Source organism: Apteryx mantelli, chromosome 9, assembly GCF_036417845.1.
Source record: "Apteryx mantelli isolate bAptMan1 chromosome 9, bAptMan1.hap1, whole genome shotgun sequence".
Lineage (NCBI taxonomy): Eukaryota > Metazoa > Chordata > Aves > Apterygiformes > Apterygidae > Apteryx > Apteryx mantelli.
In genome coordinates this window covers 3,268,576-3,292,146 of record NC_089986.1, presented here as the reverse complement: position 1 = coordinate 3,292,146, position 23,571 = coordinate 3,268,576, and the positions used below count along the sequence as shown (strand labels likewise).

General features: G+C 45.3%; 1 protein-coding gene across 1 annotated transcript in view; it reads left to right on the top strand.

The window, feature by feature from the left end:
- Nucleotides 1-23,571, top strand: part of PPM1L (protein phosphatase, Mg2+/Mn2+ dependent 1L) — a 106,552-nt gene that overhangs the window by 72,950 nt on the left and 10,031 nt on the right. The window contains exons 2-3 of the mRNA XM_013955506.2: nt 1,567-1,741; nt 20,435-20,596. Coding sequence (XP_013810960.2) covers nt 1,567-1,741; nt 20,435-20,596 — 337 coding nt within the window. The remainder of the gene's footprint in view (nt 1-1,566; nt 1,742-20,434; nt 20,597-23,571) is intronic.

Here is a 23,571-nt window from a genome sequence, read left to right as displayed (position 1 = left end):
TGTCTATTAACTTTTACTTAAATTGCAAGATCTTTGGGACAGAAGCAGTTTGTCGTCTTATATGCTTATAGCCAGTAGTATGCAAATACTCACTTAGATGGTAAAACACGTTTCAGAAAATGAATATACATAAACTCTTTCTTCTTTTCAGCTTTCTGGCATTGCTGCAATAAGTCCAGCACAAGAATTTCCCTATGCAGAGCAAGTCATCTTCTCAAAGGAAACATTGAATATAAATGCCTGAACCTGATATTTTTATAGGGCACTAAAATAATTAGTATACAGTGTATCTTTTGGCCTTCCCTTCCAGGAAAAAAGTACTATTAAAATGTAGCATTAAATATGTCATTCTCATGTGGAGAGTTAATTTACTTCTTGCAGAATAATTTCATTCGTCTCGCATGACTTAGCTTGCAGATAAATTGAACACAACTTCAGTGATATTTTAAGGTCGTAATTTAATCAGCGATTGACTTTGGAAAACTAAATATAAACCTGGGAAAGGCATGTCGCTGAGTAGGGGTAACTTCTGGTCACTTCCAGGCCTGAAATAATGTAACTTTTTTATCATTTATTTTTCCCTTCTGTCTTGAAACTGGCAGGAAGCTGGAGCACCGGGCAGCAGCCTTTGCTACATCTTCCTTCTCCAGTTAAGTTTACATCAGAGATGCAAAGGAAGAACAGAAAATCACGGCAGAAAGGGGCCTTTCTGTTCGGTGGCAGCGTAACACTCGCAAGAGGTGCTAGCGCTAAAAGCCGGGAAGCTGCTCTGCGCTCCTCCGGCAGAGCGAAGGAGCTCCCGAGGCGTCCCGGCGAAACGGCCGGGCAGACGAGCAGGGGCCCCTCCGGCGGCAGCGCTCGTCCTGGGCCGCGCACCCGGCCGCAGGCAAACGCTCTCCGTATTTACTGCCGCTGAAATTTTTGCACGAGGCTCCGTGCCTTGGTGCAACCGTGCCACCTGCTGTTAATTTCTGCTGCTTTATGGCCTTGAGCAATCTTTAAAAAAAAAGTGAAAAGCATTTTCTCTGTGTGCATGTATATAGCTTTTTAATGCTATTAAAGATTTACTGCTCTCTTCCTGCCCAAACTTGGTTATGTATCAATAGCAGTTGGAGCGATTCCTTTCTGTTACTTGTTACTTTAAAATTCAGAATAAAAACATATTTGTTATATTTTCAAAATATGTTTACAATAAGAAATTTGGCTATTATGGTGTGGGTCTAGTCAAGTGTGGTAACTGTTTCTAGATTACCAAACCCAAATGTTACACCATAAATGTCCTGCTGAAGGGTAGGAATATTCCTCAGCGAAGAGGAATTTGGTCACTTATGTCCCCGATTCCCTGGAAGTAAGTCCAGGGTCGGGGGTTCGTTTTGGCAGTGGGTATCTGTCACTGAAGCACTAGTGGAAATGACAAGTGTGACTGCAAGAACAGTGTTACGGCCCTATTCTAGGTTTTTATTGTGATGGGTTACGTTTGAGAAATCCTTAAAAAATGGTTTGGATGTGCATAAAGCTCTTCTAAAGAACATATACTAATTAAACCTTTGCCTCTCTTTCATATAGTCAGCAGCAGAGTACGTGAAGTCCCGCCTGCCTGAAGTCCTGAAACAGCATCTGCAAGACTATGAGAAGGACAAAGAGAACAGCGTGCTGTCTTACCAAACCATTCTGGAGCAGCAGATTTTATCAATTGATCGAGAAATGCTGGAAAAATTGACTGTATCCTATGATGAAGCAGGTATCTTTGTATTTCTTTCTCAGTTATTTTTTTCTGAAAAAATGGCTCACTTTCAGTCCTTCTTCAAAATGCTAGTGCTTGAGTTTGCAAACCGAACTTTGTCCTCAAAGTTCAGTGAAACATTTCTTTCTCCTAAAATCAAGTCGAGATAGAAAATTTTCCAGTTCAATTACGGAATACTGAATAGCTGAAAAGACAGTTATTTTTCTAACAGCGCTTTGTCCTTTCTAATGCACTGCTGTTGTTTGATCTTGCCATGCTTTTTTATTGTCTCTGCAAGTTTTGCTACCAGGTTACAAAATACAGTTTGGGTGGATTGTGAAGCCTGTTACAACATTTTTTCCAAGCACGTTCTGTACGTTGCTCTTTTCTCCGTCACTGCTAACTAATTTCTGCATAGCTAAGCGTGTACCGGATAGTCGCAGAATCTGATCTTTAATGTTTCGTGGCAGGTAGCTAGCCAAAATGAGAACACCGGTGTTGGCGGCCTCTGACACAGGTCTTCACAGACAGAGGTTACAGGGATCTTCAGTTTTGGTATTTGTGTCTTGGTGGTCTAATTTGGGGCTTTTTCCTAGTTATAGCTAGTACTGGTTTTACTAGCATTTTGTTTTAATGTAGTTGGAAATGCCTTCCGGTTTTCTGATGCTCTGCTTTACAGTTATAGTGAAAAAACAGACATTGATGATGCTTTTGGCTGATCTTCCAGAACAGCCATCAATATATGGCTGTATATCGCCTAATGCCCTGAATCTTACCAGGTTTCTCAGTGTTTAGATAAATTGAAATTAAGTACGCAACTTTGTGAAGAAAGAATCAAAGCAAAACAGCAGTTGATTTACTGTTGCAATAGTATTCATGGTAGCCGGATGGGTGGGTTGGCAATGCGTAAGGCAGTTTCCCACGTTGGGTGGATACGTGCTTGGCTCCCTCTGCTTTCGCTTCTTAGCTCTAACCGAAAGCAACTGCTTTCTGTTTCTCCGGTTCTTCTCGCCGCTCTCGGTGGGGTGCAGGGCGCACCATCGCCTTTCGTTCGTGCCCGTGCAGCCGGTCCCAGGCTGCCTCGTGGTGTAAAATTAGAATTTAAACTTAGTGTGTCTCTGCTCGGGTTTTCTTTTCTAATCCCTGAAGGTACTTTCTCTTGTTTTCTCTTGGCTGCATTGGGCACCATGGCACCCTTTGGAAACCGCCGTGAGCTCAACTTGAGTTTTTTCTTTCCACTATTGACACAAGCCTAGAACTCGTACGTGGGTATTTCATCCCATTTAGGTCATGTTTGCCAGAGACCCATCCCAGCGGATCAGTGGTTTGTTGAACCCGGTTAGATGGCAGTCAGCTAAACTTGCCATCGCCTGAGTTTCTCTTCATTAGTCGAAGCGCTGACAAGTTTCTTTTATTTTGTCCTGTTCCTCTGCACTTACACTGTAGTGGCCTGAAATACTTTGCTTGAACCAGTTTATCACCGTTGTTCAGGCTCCTCCTCGTTATCAATATGATTCTCTTAAACTACTTTGATCTCAGATGCTCTCAAGCAACTTAAAAAGCCATTTGCAGACTGTTTATTCTGGATACTTAGAGGACTACGTGCTTTAGCAATGTGAAGTAATTAAAATGCTCTATTACTCTATCAACGATATTCACCCAGTCACCCAATAAATCAGCCTGCTTCTCTTAAACTACTTTGATCTCAGCAGCTCTCAAGTGACTTACAGTGCCATTCGCAGACTATACGTGTCGTGTACTTAAAGAACTGAGTCACAGGAATTCCTGAAGGACAAAATAATTAATAAGGGCACAGGATTTATTTTTAATCATGTCTCATTTTTACTGATGCATAAGAAAAAAGCTTTGAAAGTCTTTTTTTTTTTTTTTTCCTCCTCAAATCTGTTTGTCATTTTTAACGCAGAATTTACCAGCCAATGAATCATGTAGTCCTTTTTTTGCCACGCTTGCTTGGTCACTTCCTCTCTGTAGTCATTTTGATTGATGGGACTTTGTTAGGGGAAAAAAAAAAGATAGCGGAGAAAATTATCAACTCCTGTCAGAAGGAAAAGAAAGCATTTTTCTGTATTGAAAACTGATTGTTTGTAGAGAGAAAATACAGATCAAAACTGCTTGAAACACACATTTGGGGATTTATATCATGCAAAGAAACAATCATGCAGAAATGAGATGCCTCATAAATAACTAGTCAAGAAAAAGCTCAGCACAAACACGCAATCAAAATAGAGGGAGAGCGCAACTCACTGTAAATAAAAAGCCAGAATTTTAGCTTCCTAATCAGGTAGAGAGACCTCTGGAGATTAAAACGCTGAGATGGGACCTGCTTATCATTCTAATCTTGTCACTTGTTTACTACAAGGGAAGAAACGGTGCTACCTGGTCCTGAAGTAAGATCTGATTAAGAGCAGAGCACAGAATATGTGCAGTTAAATATAATTACAGCAGATGTTTGTGACTCCAAGCTCTCTATTCAGTATTAGAACAGTCATGTTGGGGATGGGTTTTTTATTAGTGTTTTTCCATATCAAAGGCAATTTAATGAAAAGATCAAGCTGTTCTTGGTATATGCAGACTGAAGAAAGCAATCCTTAAGAAGCATAATGGTGAAAATAAGTGATTATTATTTATGGGGAAAATACAATTTTGTCTAGCAGGAGGCTACATGAGACATCAACAAAATCCATCCCGCAGACCACTGTCAAGCGTTTACTTTCTGTAATCGTAAGCAGTTGGAGTTCTGTTGAGAGTCAGCCAGGGAAACCAAGAGTGAAATGTTTAAGGTACGTGACAAACCGGAGCTTCGCTTCCGAGGCTGGCTGTAACACGTTTAGCACTTACGCAAAGGCAGAAACATCTGTGCGTTTACCTGCAAACTTGCTAAGGGCATTTCCTCGTGCTTTGCATAGCTTTAACCTCCCAGCTTACCTCACCGGCGCGAGGAGACCTTTTCCATCCAGGAGAACACAGATGGGGCTCTGCCCTGAGCTCTGCAGCAGCCCGCAACTTCCCCATGTCCAGCGCTTCCAGACGTGTTCCTCCCCAAAAGGCCTTTTCCGGGAGGCTCCCAGAGCTCTAACCCGCCGGTAACCGCGCTCACCTGAGCGCCGGCCGGAGGAGGCGTAGGGCTGCTGGCGCGGGCGCTCGGCTCCTTGCCGCCGTCCTCCTGCGTCGATGCACCTGCTCCGGGGGAGGCTGGCATGGGCAGGCTCAGCTGCAGGTCTGCGCGCCGCGGGGACGGAGCATCTGATGACGAATGTGTTTTCGGGCATTGGGTAAGGGAAGCGTAAGGGTGCTTGTCTCTGCAGTCAGAGCTAAGCCCCTATTTTTGCGTGTTTTCTTTGGCCATCCCCAAAGTTCAGCTGAACTTCTGTCGTCTTCTCAGGAACACGTTTTGCCCTCCCTTTTCTTCCCGCAGTGAATCCTTAGGGGGAGAAGTGGTGAATATTGTACTTAAGTGCTGTAGTTACTGGGGCATTCGAGTTTTCGAAATGGGTTTAAACTGATTTTTCTTTTCCGTCCCTCAACTCCATCATTTTATAGGTTGCAAGTGTCTTTTCTGTATGTAGGATTCAATACCAACTATATCTGTTTGCCAGATTAAAACAGAAGAGCTCCGCTGAAACGGCATGGGCTTTGGGTCCAACTTTGTATGTTAATTTGGCCTTTGTAACGTAGCATACGATATCAATAACGGGCAGCTTCAGGGGGTTTGACGCTCTAATGCCTCTTCTCCTAAATCCTCCTCTTTAGGAAATCAGTATATCAAAGCCACCGAATAAAATGAGTTCTTCTAAAAATAGTCATTGTTGACAAGATTTTTAGTGAAGTTTGACTAAGAAAGCTTTATAAAATGAAACCAGGCCAAATGTGGCAGATGGGTTCAAATCCTCTCATAAGCTTTAAATACGTTAGTTTAAAAAGTGGCATTCTTGACTAGCTACAGCCAGGTTAATTTTGCGCAAGGATATTTTTTCCCCTTGGAGCTCTGCTCTAGGAGGATGTTAATCCTATTCCTTCTGTTCCCAGCATCGCTAGATGTCTGGCGTGGTCAGTGACAGCTCTGTACAAATAGAAGTTTGGGATGGTTAAAGGCACTCTTGGCACTGATCTCTTGTGTGTCCGCCAGCTGAAGCCTGCTCGGAGACTCTGGTGATGTTTTTGTGCTGTTGTCAATAGGTTTTTCTTTAATGGATGAGCCTTTTCCCCCGAAGTCCTGCAGAGATCGAGTTTCATTATCGTGCGTGCGACAAAAAAAATGAATTTGATTTTTCCCTGCTGTGAAGCAGACGTGAAAGTTATTGATATTTAGGCGTTGTATCCTGAGCCAGATGTCAGCCTGAGAGACGCTTCCTTAGCTGCTCTTTACCGTTGTATCACTCGTTTCCTGGAGCCACACGTATTACAAACAGGTAGCTGCTGCTCTGTACATCCTCGCGGAGGGGACCGGAAAGCTTGTACCTGGCTGAGCGTCACTGAGCTGTTCGTGTCTCTTGCCTGTTTTACGGTGTCACTGTGTTATCGCTTCTTTGGGAAGTTTTGGTCAAAGTGAGGTTTTTGGTCAAACACTCGTACAAAACTGCAGTCACCTTCCTCCATGGAAAACACCAGTGATGCAAAACTTCTTTTAAAAGGTTTGGAAGGTTCCTGATGCATCTGTTCACTAACAGAAGGAAGTTCATAAAATCTGGGACGTGTCTTTGCAAAGACGACTGTGCTGCATATCTTACTGCGAAACTTGTATCAGGTTTTTTTAATTTTTAAACTTCTATCCCGCTCTTCCTTAGAAAAGTTGAAGTACTGTTATTTTAACTGAATACCCATACCTTTCCCTGCGAAGATATCCTCTGGCTCCTTCTGCTTGCCGTTCGACCCAGAAGAAATGCCGCAACTTTGTTTTTATGAACCCTGAGATTATTCAGCACAATTGCCCACCTAGTGCGCAGACTTGAGTTAGAACTAGGCAGCTATCTGGTACGAATGCCTCCAGTTCACGACAGATAAATTACATGAAATTGCCCCAAATTTTTAATTGTGCTGTATAGTTCTAAGAATTGAAGAAACACTTTCAAGAAAATGTTTAAAAAAAATTTTCTGGTTTGAATCTCTGTCTTTCTGAATTTCACCTTCACAGATTGGAAAAAAAAATCAAGTGAAATTCCTACTTGAAAGCAAAAACTCTTACTATCGATCGAGGTAAGGCTGTTGTTTTTTTAGTTTATATGTCCTGGGCTTTTGAGTAAGAAAATTGCCAGTGCTGCCCTTTGCCTCCGTGGAGTCAATGAGCTGGGGCTTATGGCTCGTCCGCGTTATCTGACATCCTTAAATGTCACCCTAAACTCGTCCCTTCCAGGGACTGCAGAGCTTCTGTTTGTTCTTCCTGCCCGGATTATTTAGCAGCTAATTAGAGCAATTATAGGGATACGCTTCGGAATAATAATAGCCGGATCCATAACTGGAGTGAATGTTGTACGTATGCGGTACGCTGCGTTATTACCTGCAGTCGTTTTTGCTTGCAGTGCTTCAAGAGACCTTATGTTTAGGCTGTGCAGCTCGTATGCAAACGACTGTGTTAACTGGCTGCCCAAAACCGTACTTCAGTCTGCGGGGAACTAAGGCTCCAGACACGCGCTGGCAGGAGAGTTTTTTTCCGCTCGTGCACAGGCCTTAGCGCAGTCTGCTTTTCTTTTCAACTCACTGCAAGGCTGCTTGGGAGATTTAACTATTGCAAAATGCGGTAGCCCATCTGCAGGGTGTATTTGCCCCGTATTCTGTGCTTTAACCAATTCGCCAGGGGAAATGCAGAGAGCGGGCGATTCAAACCAGGAAAAAAAAATCCGTTTTCAGCATTTTTACTTCTGTTGTATTAAACCACCGAGTGCGGTGGTCAGGTGAACCTGAATGCAGGAGCAATGCCAAGAAACCGACTTCTGAGGTGACGTGAAGCTTCCTTTAATGTTAAGCCTTTTTTTCCGAAGGACGAGCGCCTGCTCATGCCGCGGGAGGCTCTCGCGAGGGCGGAGGTGCTCCCCGTCTGCTGCGGTGCGTCGGCGAGGCCGCGGCGGGAGCCGCCTGGAGCATGGAGAGGCCGCTCGAAAGCGGCTCCGTTTCCCAGAGATTAACTTCCCTTCGCCTGACACGCGCAGCTTCCTTGCAGGGGCGGTTTTCTTACCTGGAAAACACTTTTAGATACTTCTTACAAAGCTTGTCTGGCGTGTACGTGGATCTGCCAGTCCGTAAATCTATTCAGAACTCGTGCATGTGTATGGTGAGTGTAATAGGATTAATGATGAATGGGACTGACTTACCTATACATCCTGGTTGTTTAGACAGGCAAATAAGACGTATCTAAATAGAAATATACTGTGGTACTCTTCTCCTTTTCAGATATTAAAATAGTACTGTATACAGTCAAGCAGGAATTGTTTCATGACTGAAATTAAGCTATGCTCTTAGAAAGATCCAAAGTAATTTACGTGTAGTTCTGGTGAGTCTGACTTTTCTTTTAATCTATTTAAAAAAAAGAATTCTTTTAATTTTAGAAAAAAAGTTATGTTGAAATGATTAGGGAATCATAAGTCCTTGAATTTTCAGAATACGTGGGGGGGTTTTTTAGGTTTGTGCTTTACAGATCTGAGTTTTGCAAAGCAAATTTTTTAACTAAAAGAAGGGGCAGGTGCAGTTCATTTGTAGGAAGCAGCAGCACTAAGGGAATTCAGGGACGAAACGGCTGAACGACATGTGACCTCTCCAGTCCCAGAGACCTTGCAGGAGACCGGAGGGAAAGGGGTGGGTACCTTAAAAACGCACTTGTGTTTCTGGAAGGTGGCGTGACTGCTCCGAGCTTTATTCCACGGGCAGATGGTTAACCCAGTAATCTGCTGAAACTGCATAATATTGTGGAGGTGATGGTAGCGTTTGCTCTAACCTGCATAGCTCCTGCTAAAGGAAATTGTGTATTATTCAAACATTTCAATAACCTGTAAAAGAGAGAGGACAAAGAAGAGGTAGCGAGCACAGTTAATTTGGCCTTTCACCAAATCTCTGGCAAAGGCTCGATGCCATTAGGGAAGCTGAGCGCGATGAAAATGTCAGTGCGAAAGGGCTGCCTCGAACTAGCAACCAGCCAAGGCAGAGACGCAGGTCGTTGAGATGAAAATTGTCCGTCTCAGCAAAGGTTTTGCAGCCAGATTCCACTCGAATTTGCAGATAATTGCAGGTCGTTGTCGTTACTTTTTCAGACTGGAGAACTGTTGTTTTCGATAACTGTTTTGATCCGCCTTTGCAGTGCAGACGCGATCGTTTGGGCAGCATCAAAGCAAGGAAGGGGATCAGCCTGCGGCTCCTGCGGTTCCCCCAGCGCGAGGGAGGTGCGACTTCTGCGGCTTGGTTTTGTCCTCGCTTATCTCGCAGATAAACCCTGGATAATTAGATTTTAGATTTTATGGGTTTGGATTAGAATAGGTGGGTTGTTTGGAGGGCGCGCGGAGGCAGCGTGTCATGATCTTGCCTGGGTAACGTTTCCCCTCCCTCCCCTCCCCTTTTCGTCCATGATCCTGCTATTGGGAAGGAAAAGCCTCCCTTACGCTCCCTCATATATTTACAGTGTTTTTCTCAGTCTTTCCTGTTCCACAGGCTATAATTGAAGTTTTATTTGCCTTGCCTGAGGTGTATGTACAGAGCATGTAAAACAGACATTCAGGAGCACCATGGCTGGGCGAGGAGAGAGGCAGAGGAGCAATTAAAGGTAGATGGGCGTAAAGGACAGCTATATCAATAATAAAAATATCGCATATCTGCCCTAAAATCTACCATATATGTGGTATATATACTGTAGTCTTGTTGTCTAGGATTTGAAGTCCCCGTAAGGCAAATGTAAATGTGTGGTTTATAAGTGAGAAGAAAACTACATGCAGTGTGAGTTGCTGCTGGAGAGTAAGTATAAATCTGTACTGTTTTTTTTCCCTGCTTTTTGCATTGTTCTGAGTAATTCTGTTACCTTTTGGAGGTTACTGAAGCTTGAAAATATTAGTTCTTGCTTAACTATTGTGCGAATTCATGCTTAAGCGCCGTTGTAAAGAGATGGGAAGGTTCGTCATGAGCGCAGCCAAGTGAGTACCCAGTCTGGACTCCCAGTCTCTGCGAGTGCGTCCGGGCTTCAGGGCGTTACAGACCTGTGTTCTCCTGCTGTCAGGCATCGCGGACGCGCTTAAGGTAACGCCCAGCGTAAGCTTGTGAAATGGGATTCACACTTACCAACAAGCAGTTGTTCAGAGCTTTTTAACGTACTTCTGCTCCGGCTTGGAGCCACTGATAAGGCCGGGCTGAGCAGCCAGGCTGGAGGGTAAACAAAAATCTCTTTTGGCGCAGCTGGGGCGCGAGGACGCATAAAAGCGGAAGCGCCCTGCGGGCACGTTTCAGCCCGGCGCCGCGCGAAGCGGGCAGGGAGCTCTGGAGCCTCGCGCTCTAGCGGATGGGGCGTTATTCGCTTAGCCCGGCTTGCGGCTGGGCTCCCAGAGCGTCTTCCGGGAGTCCGGCTGCTTCCAGTTTTAAGATGCTTTTCTAGTAACCTCCTCGGGAGACTTTGCTGCCTTGGTGGGCAGAGGAGCTTCGGTACGTCTTGTGGCCCGACCGGCGGGTGCCGCAGGCCCGCTGCGTTGTCGCCCGGGTGCCTCCGGGTTGAGGAGCGAGTGCTGAAGCGCGCGCGGGCTCCTTGCGTTCGACTTCAAAAAGATTGACCGTCGTCTGTTTTCTTTTCTTTCAGACTGAGCGTGGTTTTGGCAGGTTTGAGCTACTGTTCGTTTCTTTGCTTCTACGTTTATTTATTTTGGTTTGTCTCCCAGTGTGTTCTTTATTTCCTTGCTGACCCTATAGCAATAGAGAAGAATATCTTAAAAACTGATGCGTGGTAGAGGCTCCTGCTCGGAGCTGCCACTCTTTCATTTCAGCCGTTCCCCTCCGCTGGTGCTGGGGGCTGATTTTCCGTAAGATTTTGGGTTTTGTTCACTGCCACTCCAGAAATCTAGGGGATATAAGGCAAATGGTCAGAGCAGAAGCCAGCCTTCCTGTGTATCGATACTGTTATTTAAGCATAGGTTTATCCTTCCTTTCAGGAATTGTTCTCCATTTCTTGTTTTTCTGCCAGCAACAATACTTTCAAGCCCAAAAGTCATAAAGCAGCATTTGTTTCTCTGTTGTAACCATTTTATCATTTACTAACCGTGTTTTTAATCCTAAGAGAAACTTATTTTTACATTGCATTTAAAAAAAAAAAAAGCATGTTAACAGGCTGTTGGTGAAAAGTACATTATCTTTATAAGATTTCAGGTTACATCACATCTCTAGAAATAAACTGAATACGTGTACTTCATCTTCTTCCAAATGTTTGTCCTCCCTGGCTGCAAAGGGTCCCTTCCCCTGCCGCCACCACCCACCGGCTTTGCTGGGGTGGCTCGGCCCGTCGCACCCGCGAGGATCCCGTGCTCCCCCGAAGCAGCTCCAGGCCGGGGAGCGGCTGTTTCCAATCTGCCGCTGGTTCCAAAGGATGCTGTCAGTGCAAGTTTCTCTAGCACCGTATTTGATCCTCAGAAATGCAGCCGTTGAAAGCCTTGTCCATTGGAGCGTGTTCCGAGCCCGGGCACCCAAAATGCTTCCTTTCCGATTCAGGTTACTAGGGGATCTTTTCCCCCGTAACTTCACGGTGGTCCCAACCAATGCAACCCACCTCCTTCTTCTGCAAACTGTAGCAAAGGCTGCACATCCTTCTTCTGTTAAATCTTGCTTACTTCCGGTCGCTACCTTGTAGTTCTGGTCTCTTCACGTTTTCTCTGTCTCTAAGAATTAATACTAATTACATGCTTGTTTCTTCTCTCTTTCTCTTGACGCTTTGCTTTGTTTCCACAGCTGAGATGGTACCAGCAAGGGGAGGACAGTGCTGGTCTCTCCAAAGATGATGGTGATGGTTTATATTTTTGAGGTCATTATTCTACCAATTTTTTCCTCTTTGTTCCTATGCAGTGAAGCTGCAGGAGCTGTGATGTAGTAGAAAGCTGAGATGAGGCAGCGAAACGGTCTGTTCCTCTTGATGTCCTGGCTACCTGGAAACATGGTGTCTGATGGCATTTCTTACATCGTCTAGCTTGAGATTCGGGGGCAGCATTAACGCATGCTCGCTCCGGCCACGACAGCTCCCACCATCTGCCCAGGGACGTTTCAGTTGCAGTTATGTCCAGCAACCTCATTACTGCATCCCAGGGAGACCTGGTGCAGAAACTGTGCCAGGCTGAGGGCCTGGACGCGAGGCTCCAGGGGGAGGTGTGAGTGGGAAACAGTGCTGCGGCAACGTGCCCACCAAGCAAAGCAGGCTGCAAGGGAGGACGAGGGAGGAAGGGGAATGCTGTGGTGGCCAGTGGAAGTGTTGGGCAGAGGATAAATATCTGGAAAAGAAAAAAGCTGACCTTTTAGTCGATGCGAGCGACACGTGAGGAAGAGGAAAGCAGGTCTGTGAGGTCTGGGTGGAAATGTCAGCGGTGTGCGTGCTTGCAGACGAGATTACGTAGCAGGCAGCCTGTAAAGGGGAACTCGAGCCGGTCGGAGACGGCAGAGCTGTGTGCGCCGGAGGCAGAGAGGGCCGAAGAGGTGCTTGGAGAGCGTGCTGCGGGAGATGCTGGCGAGGAGAGAAGCAAAGAGGAGAACGAGGAGAGGACAAGTGTCACGTAAGCCAGGAGGAGCTAAGCGGCCTGCGTGGAAGGCAGAGGAGCCGCGCGAGAGAAGACGGGCGTCTGCACTTGGCGTGGGAGACGTTACTGAGACCTCGGCAAAAGCAGCCTCAGCGGAGAGGCAGAGGCTGGGTCAGAGCAAGTGTAACACAGAACTGGAGCGAGAGGAAACCCCAGGCAGTAGCTATAAGCAGCATGTTCAGCGAGCGTCCGGATGAGACGAGAACAGAGTGGTAGCCCTAAAAATTATCAAGGTTAATGATGTTTTTTTTTAAAGAGAGGCATTACTGAGACATGCGTGCATTACAAAAGAAAAGAGCCAGAGAAGCAGAGGGATGAGATGACAGTGAATAAGAAGTGTTAAAATCAAGTCGCTCAGCCAGGAAGAAAGGTTGATGGGAGACGGCAGATGAGAAACTTTGGCATGTATAATCTGAGGAAAATTCTGCAAAATGGAAGTAATGGTTAAAATCTAGGAAGAGGAAAGTCTCATTTGCCAGTTTTCTCTGAAAAAGAAATTCTGTGCAAAGAGCCTCAAAAAAGCAGAGGAGGACTTGCAAGAGCAAGCTGGAAGAGGGGAAGAGGCACGTTGGAGAAGTGCAGCTGGTCAGGACAGGTCGTGGAGGGAGGTCTCTGTCGTGGGATTTTGTCACATACTTCACAGTTTGAGGGATGAGATAGGGGCAGGGTGGAGGTGTGGTTTATTGCAGAGGAGGGACGGGCAAAATTCAAGGTAGAAGGAGTGAAAAGGAGGAAGGAACGGCCAGGAGCGAGGTAAGAGGGCGCACATGCTGGGGGACTGAACGTTGTGGAGGAATCACGAGAAACCGTGTGATGCCTGGAAAAAAATAAAGAAAACTCAGCAGAGAAGAAAGAGGAAAGAGAGGGGAATTAGTGAAAATAACTGCGGTTTTGGTAAGGGAGTAGGATAAAACAAGGACGGTGGGGAAATTTCAATCAGCTTCTGACACCCACAACAGCTGCTGTAGTCTTGGTTATCTCGCTGCCTTGTTTCACTTCTGCAAGTCTAACATGTCTCCTTAGGCTTATCACTGAACACTCGCTGTGATATATGTGATTTGTGCAGTAGGTTTCAGTCCGTTATCACCCCTTTTTTAATTCAAGCTCCAGAATTGCTTTTGCTCTTGCATTGGTCTGAAACGTCTCTCTCTGCTCCCCTTGTGCATCAGCCGCAGCATGGCCTGGCTGCCTTGCAGCATCCTCGTGCTACATGTGTCCCCGTGAAGTTCTGCTGATGGCAGATATCCTTCAGCCTGTATTTTTCCTTTCTTACATCTCCTCATTGCTTTTTCTCTCATTCTTTCCCCTTCCGCTTAACTATTGCACTTCCTCGTCGTCTCTTAGCTTGAGAAATTAAAAAGATTGTGCAGAGCAGGACCAAAGCAAGGAGTTAGCAGGCTGCAAGACCCTGGTTGTTGTGCCAAGTCTGCAAGACTCCTCTTAAAGAAACTGGGCTCTATTTTTTTTTATTGTAGTAATTTATGGAGCATTAGTTGCCATGACAACAAAACACGAGACTTCTCTGGTGGGTATTTTCCTTTCTAAGGTGGCCCAGGCAGCAGGACTCGGCTCTCTGTGCCGGCCACGGCCCAGCCCCGAGGGAGACCTTGTCCTTTGGCTGTCCCGCAGAACGCCCGTTCCCAGACACTGGGTGCCCTTCGGCTGTCCCGCGGGACGCCCGTTGCCAGACACTACTGGGCTTTGCCATCAGCTCGTTTCGTGTGACCGAAGCTTTCAGGCCACCGTGTGGGACCCAACCGAGGAGCTCGCGGGGCAGCAGCAGCCTGAGCCCTGGGAGCAGCCAAAATCCCCCGTCTGCTCTCCCGCCCGGCACCGTGGCCCGGCGTGCTCCCAAGTCTGCCGTGCCGGCGGGGCTTTGCTGAGCGGGGCCCGGCTCTGGCGCTTGGGAAGGAGCAGGTGAAGACGCAGTGCAGGAGCCACGGGGGAAGGAGACGAGTGCGGTTCCTCCCACTGAGCGGGTTTTGGAGCCGTGTCCCGCAGCCTAAAGGGGGAGTGCAGAGAGGCAGGCAGCTCTCCAGCCTTCCCGTGTGGCAGTCGCGTAGGACGGGAGCCGGCAGCTCCGGTGCTCGCTGCTCCGTCTGGCTGCGTTTGCACCGGGCCGGTTTGTCCCCGCGGTGCCCAGCACTGGCAGCGGCCGGGCAAAAGGGGATTTGGGGTGAGACGTGAGAATTTGGACGTCACACGTGAAGTGCCTCTGCTTCCTGAACGGAGACGTAGGTGTCCATGCGGATCGGGGGAACGTGCCCAGGCCCAGGCCGGGCGGCAGCGGGGCCTCGTTGGCTGCGGGCGGCTCCCGGCAGATCCCGTGCCCCCTTCCTTGCAGCTCCGTCACGTCTTGAGCTGGTCTCCGGCTAGCAGAGCTCCCCAGCGGGCTGTCGCCTGAGCTGGATCAAGCCTGCGCTCTCTGATTCCGTCTAATGTATTAATCAGGTCTTACTTGTACTCTGGTGAATTCTTCTCCTTTAGCTAAAGCAGTTATGTAAAAAACAGTAGAGCTGGTGCAGCCTTGACTTTTACAATGCACCTCGTCTAATAATAAAATATAACACCAATAATCTTCTCTGACTAAGAGAAAAGAAAAAAAAGCAAACAAAAAATCCCCTATCTCTGCAGCCAGTATACTACAGGTTTTAAATTTTCTGGTGATTTTCTTTTTAAACTGCTCAGCAGGGTATTATTCAGCCAACTGCGGCGAGGGACTAATATAACATGTGCTCTCAATTTTGGGCCCTTTATGTTGGGAATTTTCCATTGTGCAATTACATTAAATCTGAAGCAACTGACAGGAGCACAGTGTTTTCTAACTCTACACAAGGTTAAATGACTGAAATAAAAATAGATGGAAAAGAAAACAAAGTAAAATAAGTTTGCTTTCTCATGTAATAGCGGGCTGGACCATGAGGTCAGGGACTTAATGATAGCCCAGCCATCAGTCAGGGGCTGCGATAGAGATTGAAGCAATTGGTCCTTCGTAAATCATTTTGGAAATTATCTTCTGTTTTAGATTCTTGTGCTTTTTCATTCACATAGATCCTGTAACCAATAAAACTATATTCAAAGTTACCATTTTTATACAGGGTTGTAATAATGACTGTATTTTTGAAGTGTTTTATTTTCTAAACATCAAGTCTCTGGAATGTATTTGCAATATTTTCCTTACTAGGAAACTTTAGATTTTTACTACTGCTGTAGGAAAAATACATGCTCTGATGCTATCGCTAGAAAGATGGAAGGTAATTTGCTGAGCACAGGGCGATCCTGCACACCTAAGGGACAATGAATTCGGATACTCAGTTTACAAATGCAAATGTCAAGCCAAGACGGCAGTGAAGGATAGAAAAGAAGGAGCTCTAATCTGAAAGAAAATGAGTTATGTGACAGATGAGGGAAAGTTGCAGCCTTTGGGCTGTGCGGGTGTGTGTTTGTCCCACAGTCTGCCAAGAGCCTTCTGGAGTTGTTCCCGAGCTGGACGAGTCCTTCTGGGCTTCGTATTCCCTTCCAAATGGGCTTTGACTTTTGCCCCTGTTCTACATTTCATGGGTTTTGTTTTCGATCAAAAATGTAAAGGTGGCTGTTCTTTTTCTTTCTGAAATTTAGACAAGGTGTCAGACGGGCTTCAGCAGGGACCATGTTCCTCTACTCTTGCAGATTGCCAGCACTATGCTATTTGAGCATTTGTTAAAGAAAGCTTAATAAATAAAGGCAAATGAGGGTGCAGCTTACCAGTTTAATTTTGTTACTGATGCAGAGCTTCATGGATTTGCAATGTTAATCATTTTTGTTCAGGTAGAGAATGAGGTGACCTCAAATGCTAATTCGCATTTTGCTTTGCTTAAATGAACAGCTACACCCCGCTACAATAGTTTGTATCCTCATTTAGAGTTCCCACAGGATATCCTACTTATCCGCACTCTCACCCTTTAGATTTCCCACCTAGAGACTTGTTGCTCTCCTGTCCCAGAAGACCATGGTATAGGATAGTCACCGACCTTTGCTACTTAACCTGTACTTTGCCATTTCTGTCTTAATATCGATGCAGCTCTCTTTCCACTACTTTCAAACACATCTTTTGTAGAATGAACTGTTTAACGTTTGTCTTTTCAGCATTACTTAGGTCCAAAAACGTGAAGTCTGTATGAGTGTCCATGACTTTTGTGTAGAGCTGCCATTGGAGTCAATGGATCTTAGCAAAATGAAGTCAGAATGCAACACTTCAGCACTAATACTATGTTCTGAAACCTCTAAAAGGCCATTTCAGTTGGCAGAATCTTGTCATCCTAAACAGTAAGAGTAGTAATAGTAATCATAAACAAATCTCAGAAGCGCTTTGTAAATGCAGTAAGGCTTCTTATCCTTATTTTATAAATAGAGGCATGGAGGTATTAGGCTGTGCCTGAAGTAGATTTTTTGGGGTGTTTTTGTTTCCTCCTCTATCGATATGCTTCTGCTCTGCCCTGCCCTGCTCCCCAGGGTAGGCAGGGTGGCAGCAATGCTTTTACACTCATTGCTCAAGGTGAACTGCTGGAAGGCAGCTCTGCGGAGAAGGACCTGGGAGTGCTGGTGGACAACAAAGTGACCGTGAGCCAGCAGTGTGCCACTGCAGCCCAGAAGGCCAATGGTATCCTGGGGTGCATCAGGAAGAGTGTTGCCAGCAGGTCGAGGGAGGCGATTCTCCCCCTCTACTCAGCCCTGGTGAGGCCACATCTAGAGTACTGCGTCCAGTTCTGGGCTCCCCAGTACAAGAGGGATGTGGCACTACTGGAGCAAGTCCAGCGAAGGGCCACAAAGATGATTAGGGGACTGGAGCATCTCTCTTATGAGGAAAGGCTGAGAGAGCTTGGCCTGTTTAGCTTGGAGAAGACTGAGAGGGATCTGATCAATGTATACAAATATCTAAAGGGAGGGTGTCAAGAGGATGGAGCCAGACTCTTCTCAGTGGTGCCCAGCAACAGGACGCGAGGCAACGGGCACAAACTGAAACACAGTTCCATCTGAACATGAGGAAATACTTCTTCACTGTGAGGGTGACAGAGCACTGGAACAGGTTGCCCAGAGAGGCTGTGGAGTCTCCTTCTCTGGAGATGTTCAACACCCGCCTGGACGCGACCCTGTGCAACGTGCTCTAGGTGACCCTGCTTGAGCAGGGGGGTTGGATTAGATGATCTCCAGAGGTCCCTTCCAACCTCAACCCTTCTGTGGTGCTGTGAACGCTGGTGTTTTAACTACTAAGCCCTCTGGCTCTAGCGCAGGTCTGTTCATCAGGGCAGTAAGGCTAGGTGCCTCGCGTCTGACCCGCTCCCTGCGTTGCTGCTGCCGGTGGATCTGAGCCACGGGAGAGGTGTGGCAAGCCCAGCGAGGTTAATGCCGGGCAGCGGGTGAGTGACAGAGCTGATGCGGGAATACAGCCGGCAGGTGGCCCCTTTGCTGTAACCTTCTTAATATCCTTTGGTACGATCTTGTTTAGCCTTCAGTTAAGACATTTCTTGAGTAGGCAGCTAATTTTCCTCGGTTCCTTGCGTGACTCTGGTGGATGGGCTTTCTCTGTATGCCCTATTGTTAGGGGAACCATTAGGTTCTGCAGTTAGCAGGTTTTCCTAGCAACAAATGGGAAACTATAGCCACTTATGTTTATAATCTGTCAGTCAATTGCAAAAAAAAAAAAAATTGATACGCCTGTCTGTGAAAAATAGTTCTAATTCAGAGCTGTGCAAGACAGACCATTAAGTTAAAAATAAATCTTTAGAACAAACACAGTGCATCTAAGCACAAGCAGTTTATTACTGGCTATTTTATTTATACCAATCATGGGACATTCAGCTATGGACATGGGAACAGCAAAACATAGTTTGTAATTCTGGTTTTGGACAGCTACACAACAAGCCACTGACATGAGAATTTAGACTTAAGCCCTAATTTAGCTCTCCAGGAGCAAATCCACAGAGGTCAGAAGCTGCTGTCGATGGTAGGATGTGCTGGAGTGCTCCGTTATTGGCTTTTTCATTAAAACTGCTTCCTTGTCTGATTAAAAAGTACAGGCAGAGACGTTTTGCTTTAAAACACTCCTGTTGGTAGAGGACTCGTCTCTTGGGCCCGTCGCCAGGCAGGCTGGCAGCTCTGCCCGACCCGTGACGCGACGGGGAAGCTTCTGGCCGCGCTCGGGGAAGCGCAGCGGGAGCGTCGCGCAGGGCGCCCTGTCCGCGGGCGCTCCCTCCCTGCTCGCTGCGCCGCCGGGCCTCGTGCACGTCGGCCTTTGGGAGTGGCGTGCGTTTGCGGGAATTGCGGGTTCACGCCACCTCCCTTGTCCTAAGGCGGATAAATGAACAAGTACCTGTCAGACGGTTCCTAAAAGCTTTTCGGTACTGCCTGTCACCGTCTCTTGCCCAGCTGGTGCTGTTTCTCCCTGTCAATCTCCTTTATATGAGAAGGGTAGACGCCTTGTTTTTATGAATAATCAGATGTAAATTAACAACAGAGATGAAAATTCACCATGCACTTTTCTGGTTTATGTAAAAGGAAAAGAAAGCAACCATGAAATTAATTTTATTTACTGTTGGAAGATACTAGAGTATGATTTGTGATAATGTGAAAATAAATGAGTTTAGTACTGCTCTGTAATCTAAACTGTCAGGAGTGTTCCCTTTTAATGTTTGTTAGTGTATATCTAAAAACATATTTGGCAACTTTCTATTCTAAAACATTAATGAAATTGTGACATCTGGTCTAACGTTCCTGAAAGGAATATTTTTTAATAGCTAGGGTGTTTATGAATACAGCTCATGTTGTACTGACTAGAAGGAGAAAATGTACAAAAAGTATGTTCTTAATGGGGTCTGTTTTGCTCAAAGTTCATTCTACTCTGCATCAATTAAATAAGAAGAATAAAAAATGTAGGGTTAGTACTTTAAAAACAGCCAAATTTTCCTGGCACTTCGGCCAACAGATATCATGCCTATTGGATACTGTGGTCAATGACTGATTAATTTTTCTGTGTAAGTAAAGATTACAGTACTTACAACGTGAAAGCTTTTTCTTTTTTCAATGAAACGCACCATGTCCTTTGGATGTATAGCCTTCCTTCCTGACAGCCGTTTCAGCCATTCTGCACCTCTCTCCTTACAGAGTATATGGTGCAACGCACACGCCATACAGAGCAGGTCACCCGCACCACAGGTGCCATCCGAAATCGTAGCCCGTTACCGTGCGGAGGCTGTGCAGCCTGCCTTCACCGAGGCCTGGGAGGTTGGCCCGGCGTGTAAATCTTGGCGGCAGCCCTTGAAGGGATGAGAGAGAAAATTCGTTTTACTCATGCTTGTATCGAATGCAGTAGTTTATGTTCATGGAAACTGCTGGTGGGCTCCGGTGCCAATGTGTACTTGTCTCTTACTACTTTCCTTGACCATTAGGAAAAGACAGCTACCAGACGGAGACGGAGAATATACTCCTGCCACTTGAACCCTTCTCTGCCATTCTTAATGTAAAGAACATTTTCCTGCTAGTCACTTTTTTCCTACCTGAACAGAAGACCGAGAAGTTTGAGGTTTTCAGCTTTGCACATCGCTTGTCTACCTGCCACTGTGCAAGAGCAATGCAGGGCGAGTGCTGTGAGAAGTCCCCATCAAGGCAGGTTCTGCTATGGCCTCGCTGTAAAACTTTGGCCAAATAACAGCTATGTGAGATACTGTGAATGGGGAATGACTCAGTAATCCCAACCTATGAGAGTTAAAATCTGACAGACTTGAATATTCTTAGGAGAAAACTGTCAGATTTGATGACAATCTATTTCATGGCACTGATCAGAGTACAAGATGTTTCCATCAGGTATAAGTACAGCTGCTGGTCCTTACGGCCACAGACAACAACTGGAGAAAGCTTGCAGTATAACTGCTGGTCATCCTAAATATATGCTTTTGCTTCGCTTTCCCTTTTCCCCCAGGTACGACTTGTTTGATTGCATTGCTGTCAGATAAAGAGCTCACGGTGGCCAACGTTGGTGATTCGCGAGGAGTCCTGTGCGACAAGGATGGGAACGCTATTCCCTTGTCCCACGATCACAAACCCTACCAGCTGAAGGAGAGGAAGAGGATTAAAAGGGCTGGTGAGTTATAACGTTTTCATTTTAAACTGAAGGTTAATCTTTCTTTTCTTTACTCTGTCAGTAATACAGACTTTTCCCCTCTAAAGATACTGAAAAGTACCAGACTGAGGAAACAGCAAATAAAATCTTCCATTGTTAATACAGCACCTTTCAGTGGGATTTCATGGTGCAGACAGAGAAATGGAAGCAGATTGACCTGCCCCTTCATGAGCCAGTGTCAGAGCAGGAGCTGCAACCGTCATCTTCAGCAGGCAGGTGAATGCCCTGGCCCGTTCCCTTGCGCTCTCTGCAGGGAGCAAATTAACAAGCAGGAACAGCAGCATTACAGGCCTCTTCACACTGCGTGGTATCTGCAGCCTTTATGTAAGAGGATGGGTCTAAAACTGAGTGCAGTTTAGTTCTTAAAATAAGCAACCATGAATCTAATTCATTATAGCTATTTTCGTTCCCATGTAATGAGTGTTAATGAGTACAAACAGGTATGTTGTAACAGGAGCATAGGGAAAGAGCATAAGAAACAGTGGCCTTTCCACAGTAAATCTTTCTAGCTTTCATCACTTCTTAGTTTAGCAGCTTCCTGGGCTAGAAATTACATTTGTATCATCAAGCATAATGGCCAATTCTCAATGAATTTCTCAGTCTTTTGAACCCGTTTCTGTTTCAGCTCCTACAGCAGCCTGCAGCAAGCAAATTTTTATCTTACGATGAAAAAAGTTCACCCTCTTGTTTGTGTTAAACCTGCTGATGAGCATTGCCTGCAGAGCTGGCATCTTTCCGCCTCAAACTCTTCAGCTATAAAGTGGAAATAAGTTTTTCCCTGAGTGTAAAACATTTTTAAAAACTGCAGATTTTCATCAGTCTAAGTGCAGTGTGACCGTGAAAGTTGTAGAACTTGCTGTCCTCTGAAATCCTTCTCTCCTTTCCTCTCTTACATTTTTCTTTCTATATTAGATCTCTGTATGAACTGTTAATACAGCATTTATTACTTTGCTGTGTCATTCCAACAGTGACGTTCAACGGTGTAACACCATGCCGAGTGCACTGCCGGTACAAGTCTCTTGTCTTGTCTTACCATCGTTTCTTCCATCACAGCCTGATTGTGACTGGGGTTTTTAGTGCAACAAAGAAGACAGTATCAGAGTCCTTGTTTATTGTAAATAACAGCAAAAGAAGCAGGAATATTTAATGTTTTCAAGAACTGAAAAAAACTGTTAGTAATATGCTACAAAACCAGAAAATACCGTAACGACAAAGCCAGGCTGCGCATTGAGCCCTCCACTAACAAACAGCGGTAAAGGGTTGGACCTCGTCCACTGGCCCTCTTCTAATTCAAAACCAAATTTAATAACGGTTATTCATGCAGGTCACTCTGAACTCTATAAACCTTGGGTGGGCTCTTCTGAAATACTCTTACCTGGAGATTTCCCTTCCGCTTGGAACGTTAGAATTATTAACCAGTCCCTTCCCCTCAAGACCCTCTGCCAGCTTAGAAGGGGAGGGTCCCATACTGCAAGAACTAGCCAAGGCTTGTTTCTCAAAAGTGTTTTTTTTTTTTAAGGTACCATGTTGAAAGGTGTTCCCTAATAACCCTCTCTGTTATTGTTGGTCTTTTGTCAAATCTGGTTGTTTGAATTTCTTTGCTTTGTCTGCCTCAGGGAATTTTAGTGGTATACTCACACCATTATAAATCCCTGTACGAAGATGTATACTTTGGAATGTGTGCTTTCTTCCGAGTTTGCTTTTATCGCTGAGAAAGCAGAGGAGCAATGTGATTCTGGCTGTTGTGTGACAGAGACCCCAAGGTAATATAAATTCCCAAAGGGGAATAAAAGGTACAGAAATCCTAAGGAGAAGGAATAGAGAAATCTTGGTCTCACTTTGCTTCAGCTATGTATTTGGGGGATGTATTAATAAAATCTGGAGATTTTTCTGTAAAAGTGCTTCCATCTTAGTAATTCAGGTTCCTAAGTCCTCCTTTAACAGTATTGTCCAGGTGCTCTATAAAACTGTTCCCTTAGAGAAGGCCTTCACTTAGGAAAAAAAATAACTTGGGTATTTCTTTGCTGTAGAAGTAAATCTTTATAACATACCAATGTGAAGAATGAACCTTGACATTGTATGGATTTTCAACATTGACAAAAATGATTTTAATAGAGAAGTAAATGCTGCAAGTGTCTGCAACTAAACAAGAAATATTCTAGGTAGCCTAATAACTTAATGAATTTACTTCTTTATTACATATTACCCCATTTTATTATCATGATTGCTATAACCTCATAGTGCTATTAAAAAAGTAGATTCCATTTTATACTATTCTTAGATCTGTTTACTTTTCAGAACAGCCCTTTAGATTTTAATATATACAATAAAAGTAAAATTAAAGCAAAATGCCAAAACTGAATTACCAAGCTGACATTGTTACTGCGACAAAGTACCTGACCTTACGTTTTGCAGTAGCTAGAAACTTCGTTATCATGTAGACCTGAAGAAAGCTGCAATAACCACATCGTGTTGATACGTTTCAAGTTTTCAGCATTGCTTTGCACCATCAAATGGCAATGTCATGACCAGCGCCCTGCAGGTAGTTACTACATAGCTGCACGGTTGTGTTAGCGGGATAAGATTTCTTGTAAAAGTGAAATCCATATAACTGCTTTGAGAAAATATTCTTCAAATGTGAGTCTGATATAAATCAATTCAAGGCAGCCTGAAAGAGTAGCTCGAAGTAAAGTGCGACTTGCCCTGTACATCTTGGTGGAGTGTTAACGTTGTGATGACAAGTCTAAAGTAATCCTTCATTTTTTGCTGTAATGGTAGATGTCAGCAGATGGCTGCTGTCAGGGGTTGTTGGATGGGGAATTAATTCAATCTTCCTCTTCTTCCCCATCCCTGCTACTACGTATGAAGTCTTCCCTACCCACCACCTGAAACTGGAGGAGAAAATTCCCCTCTCAGTCTAGCATAGCTCCACTAAC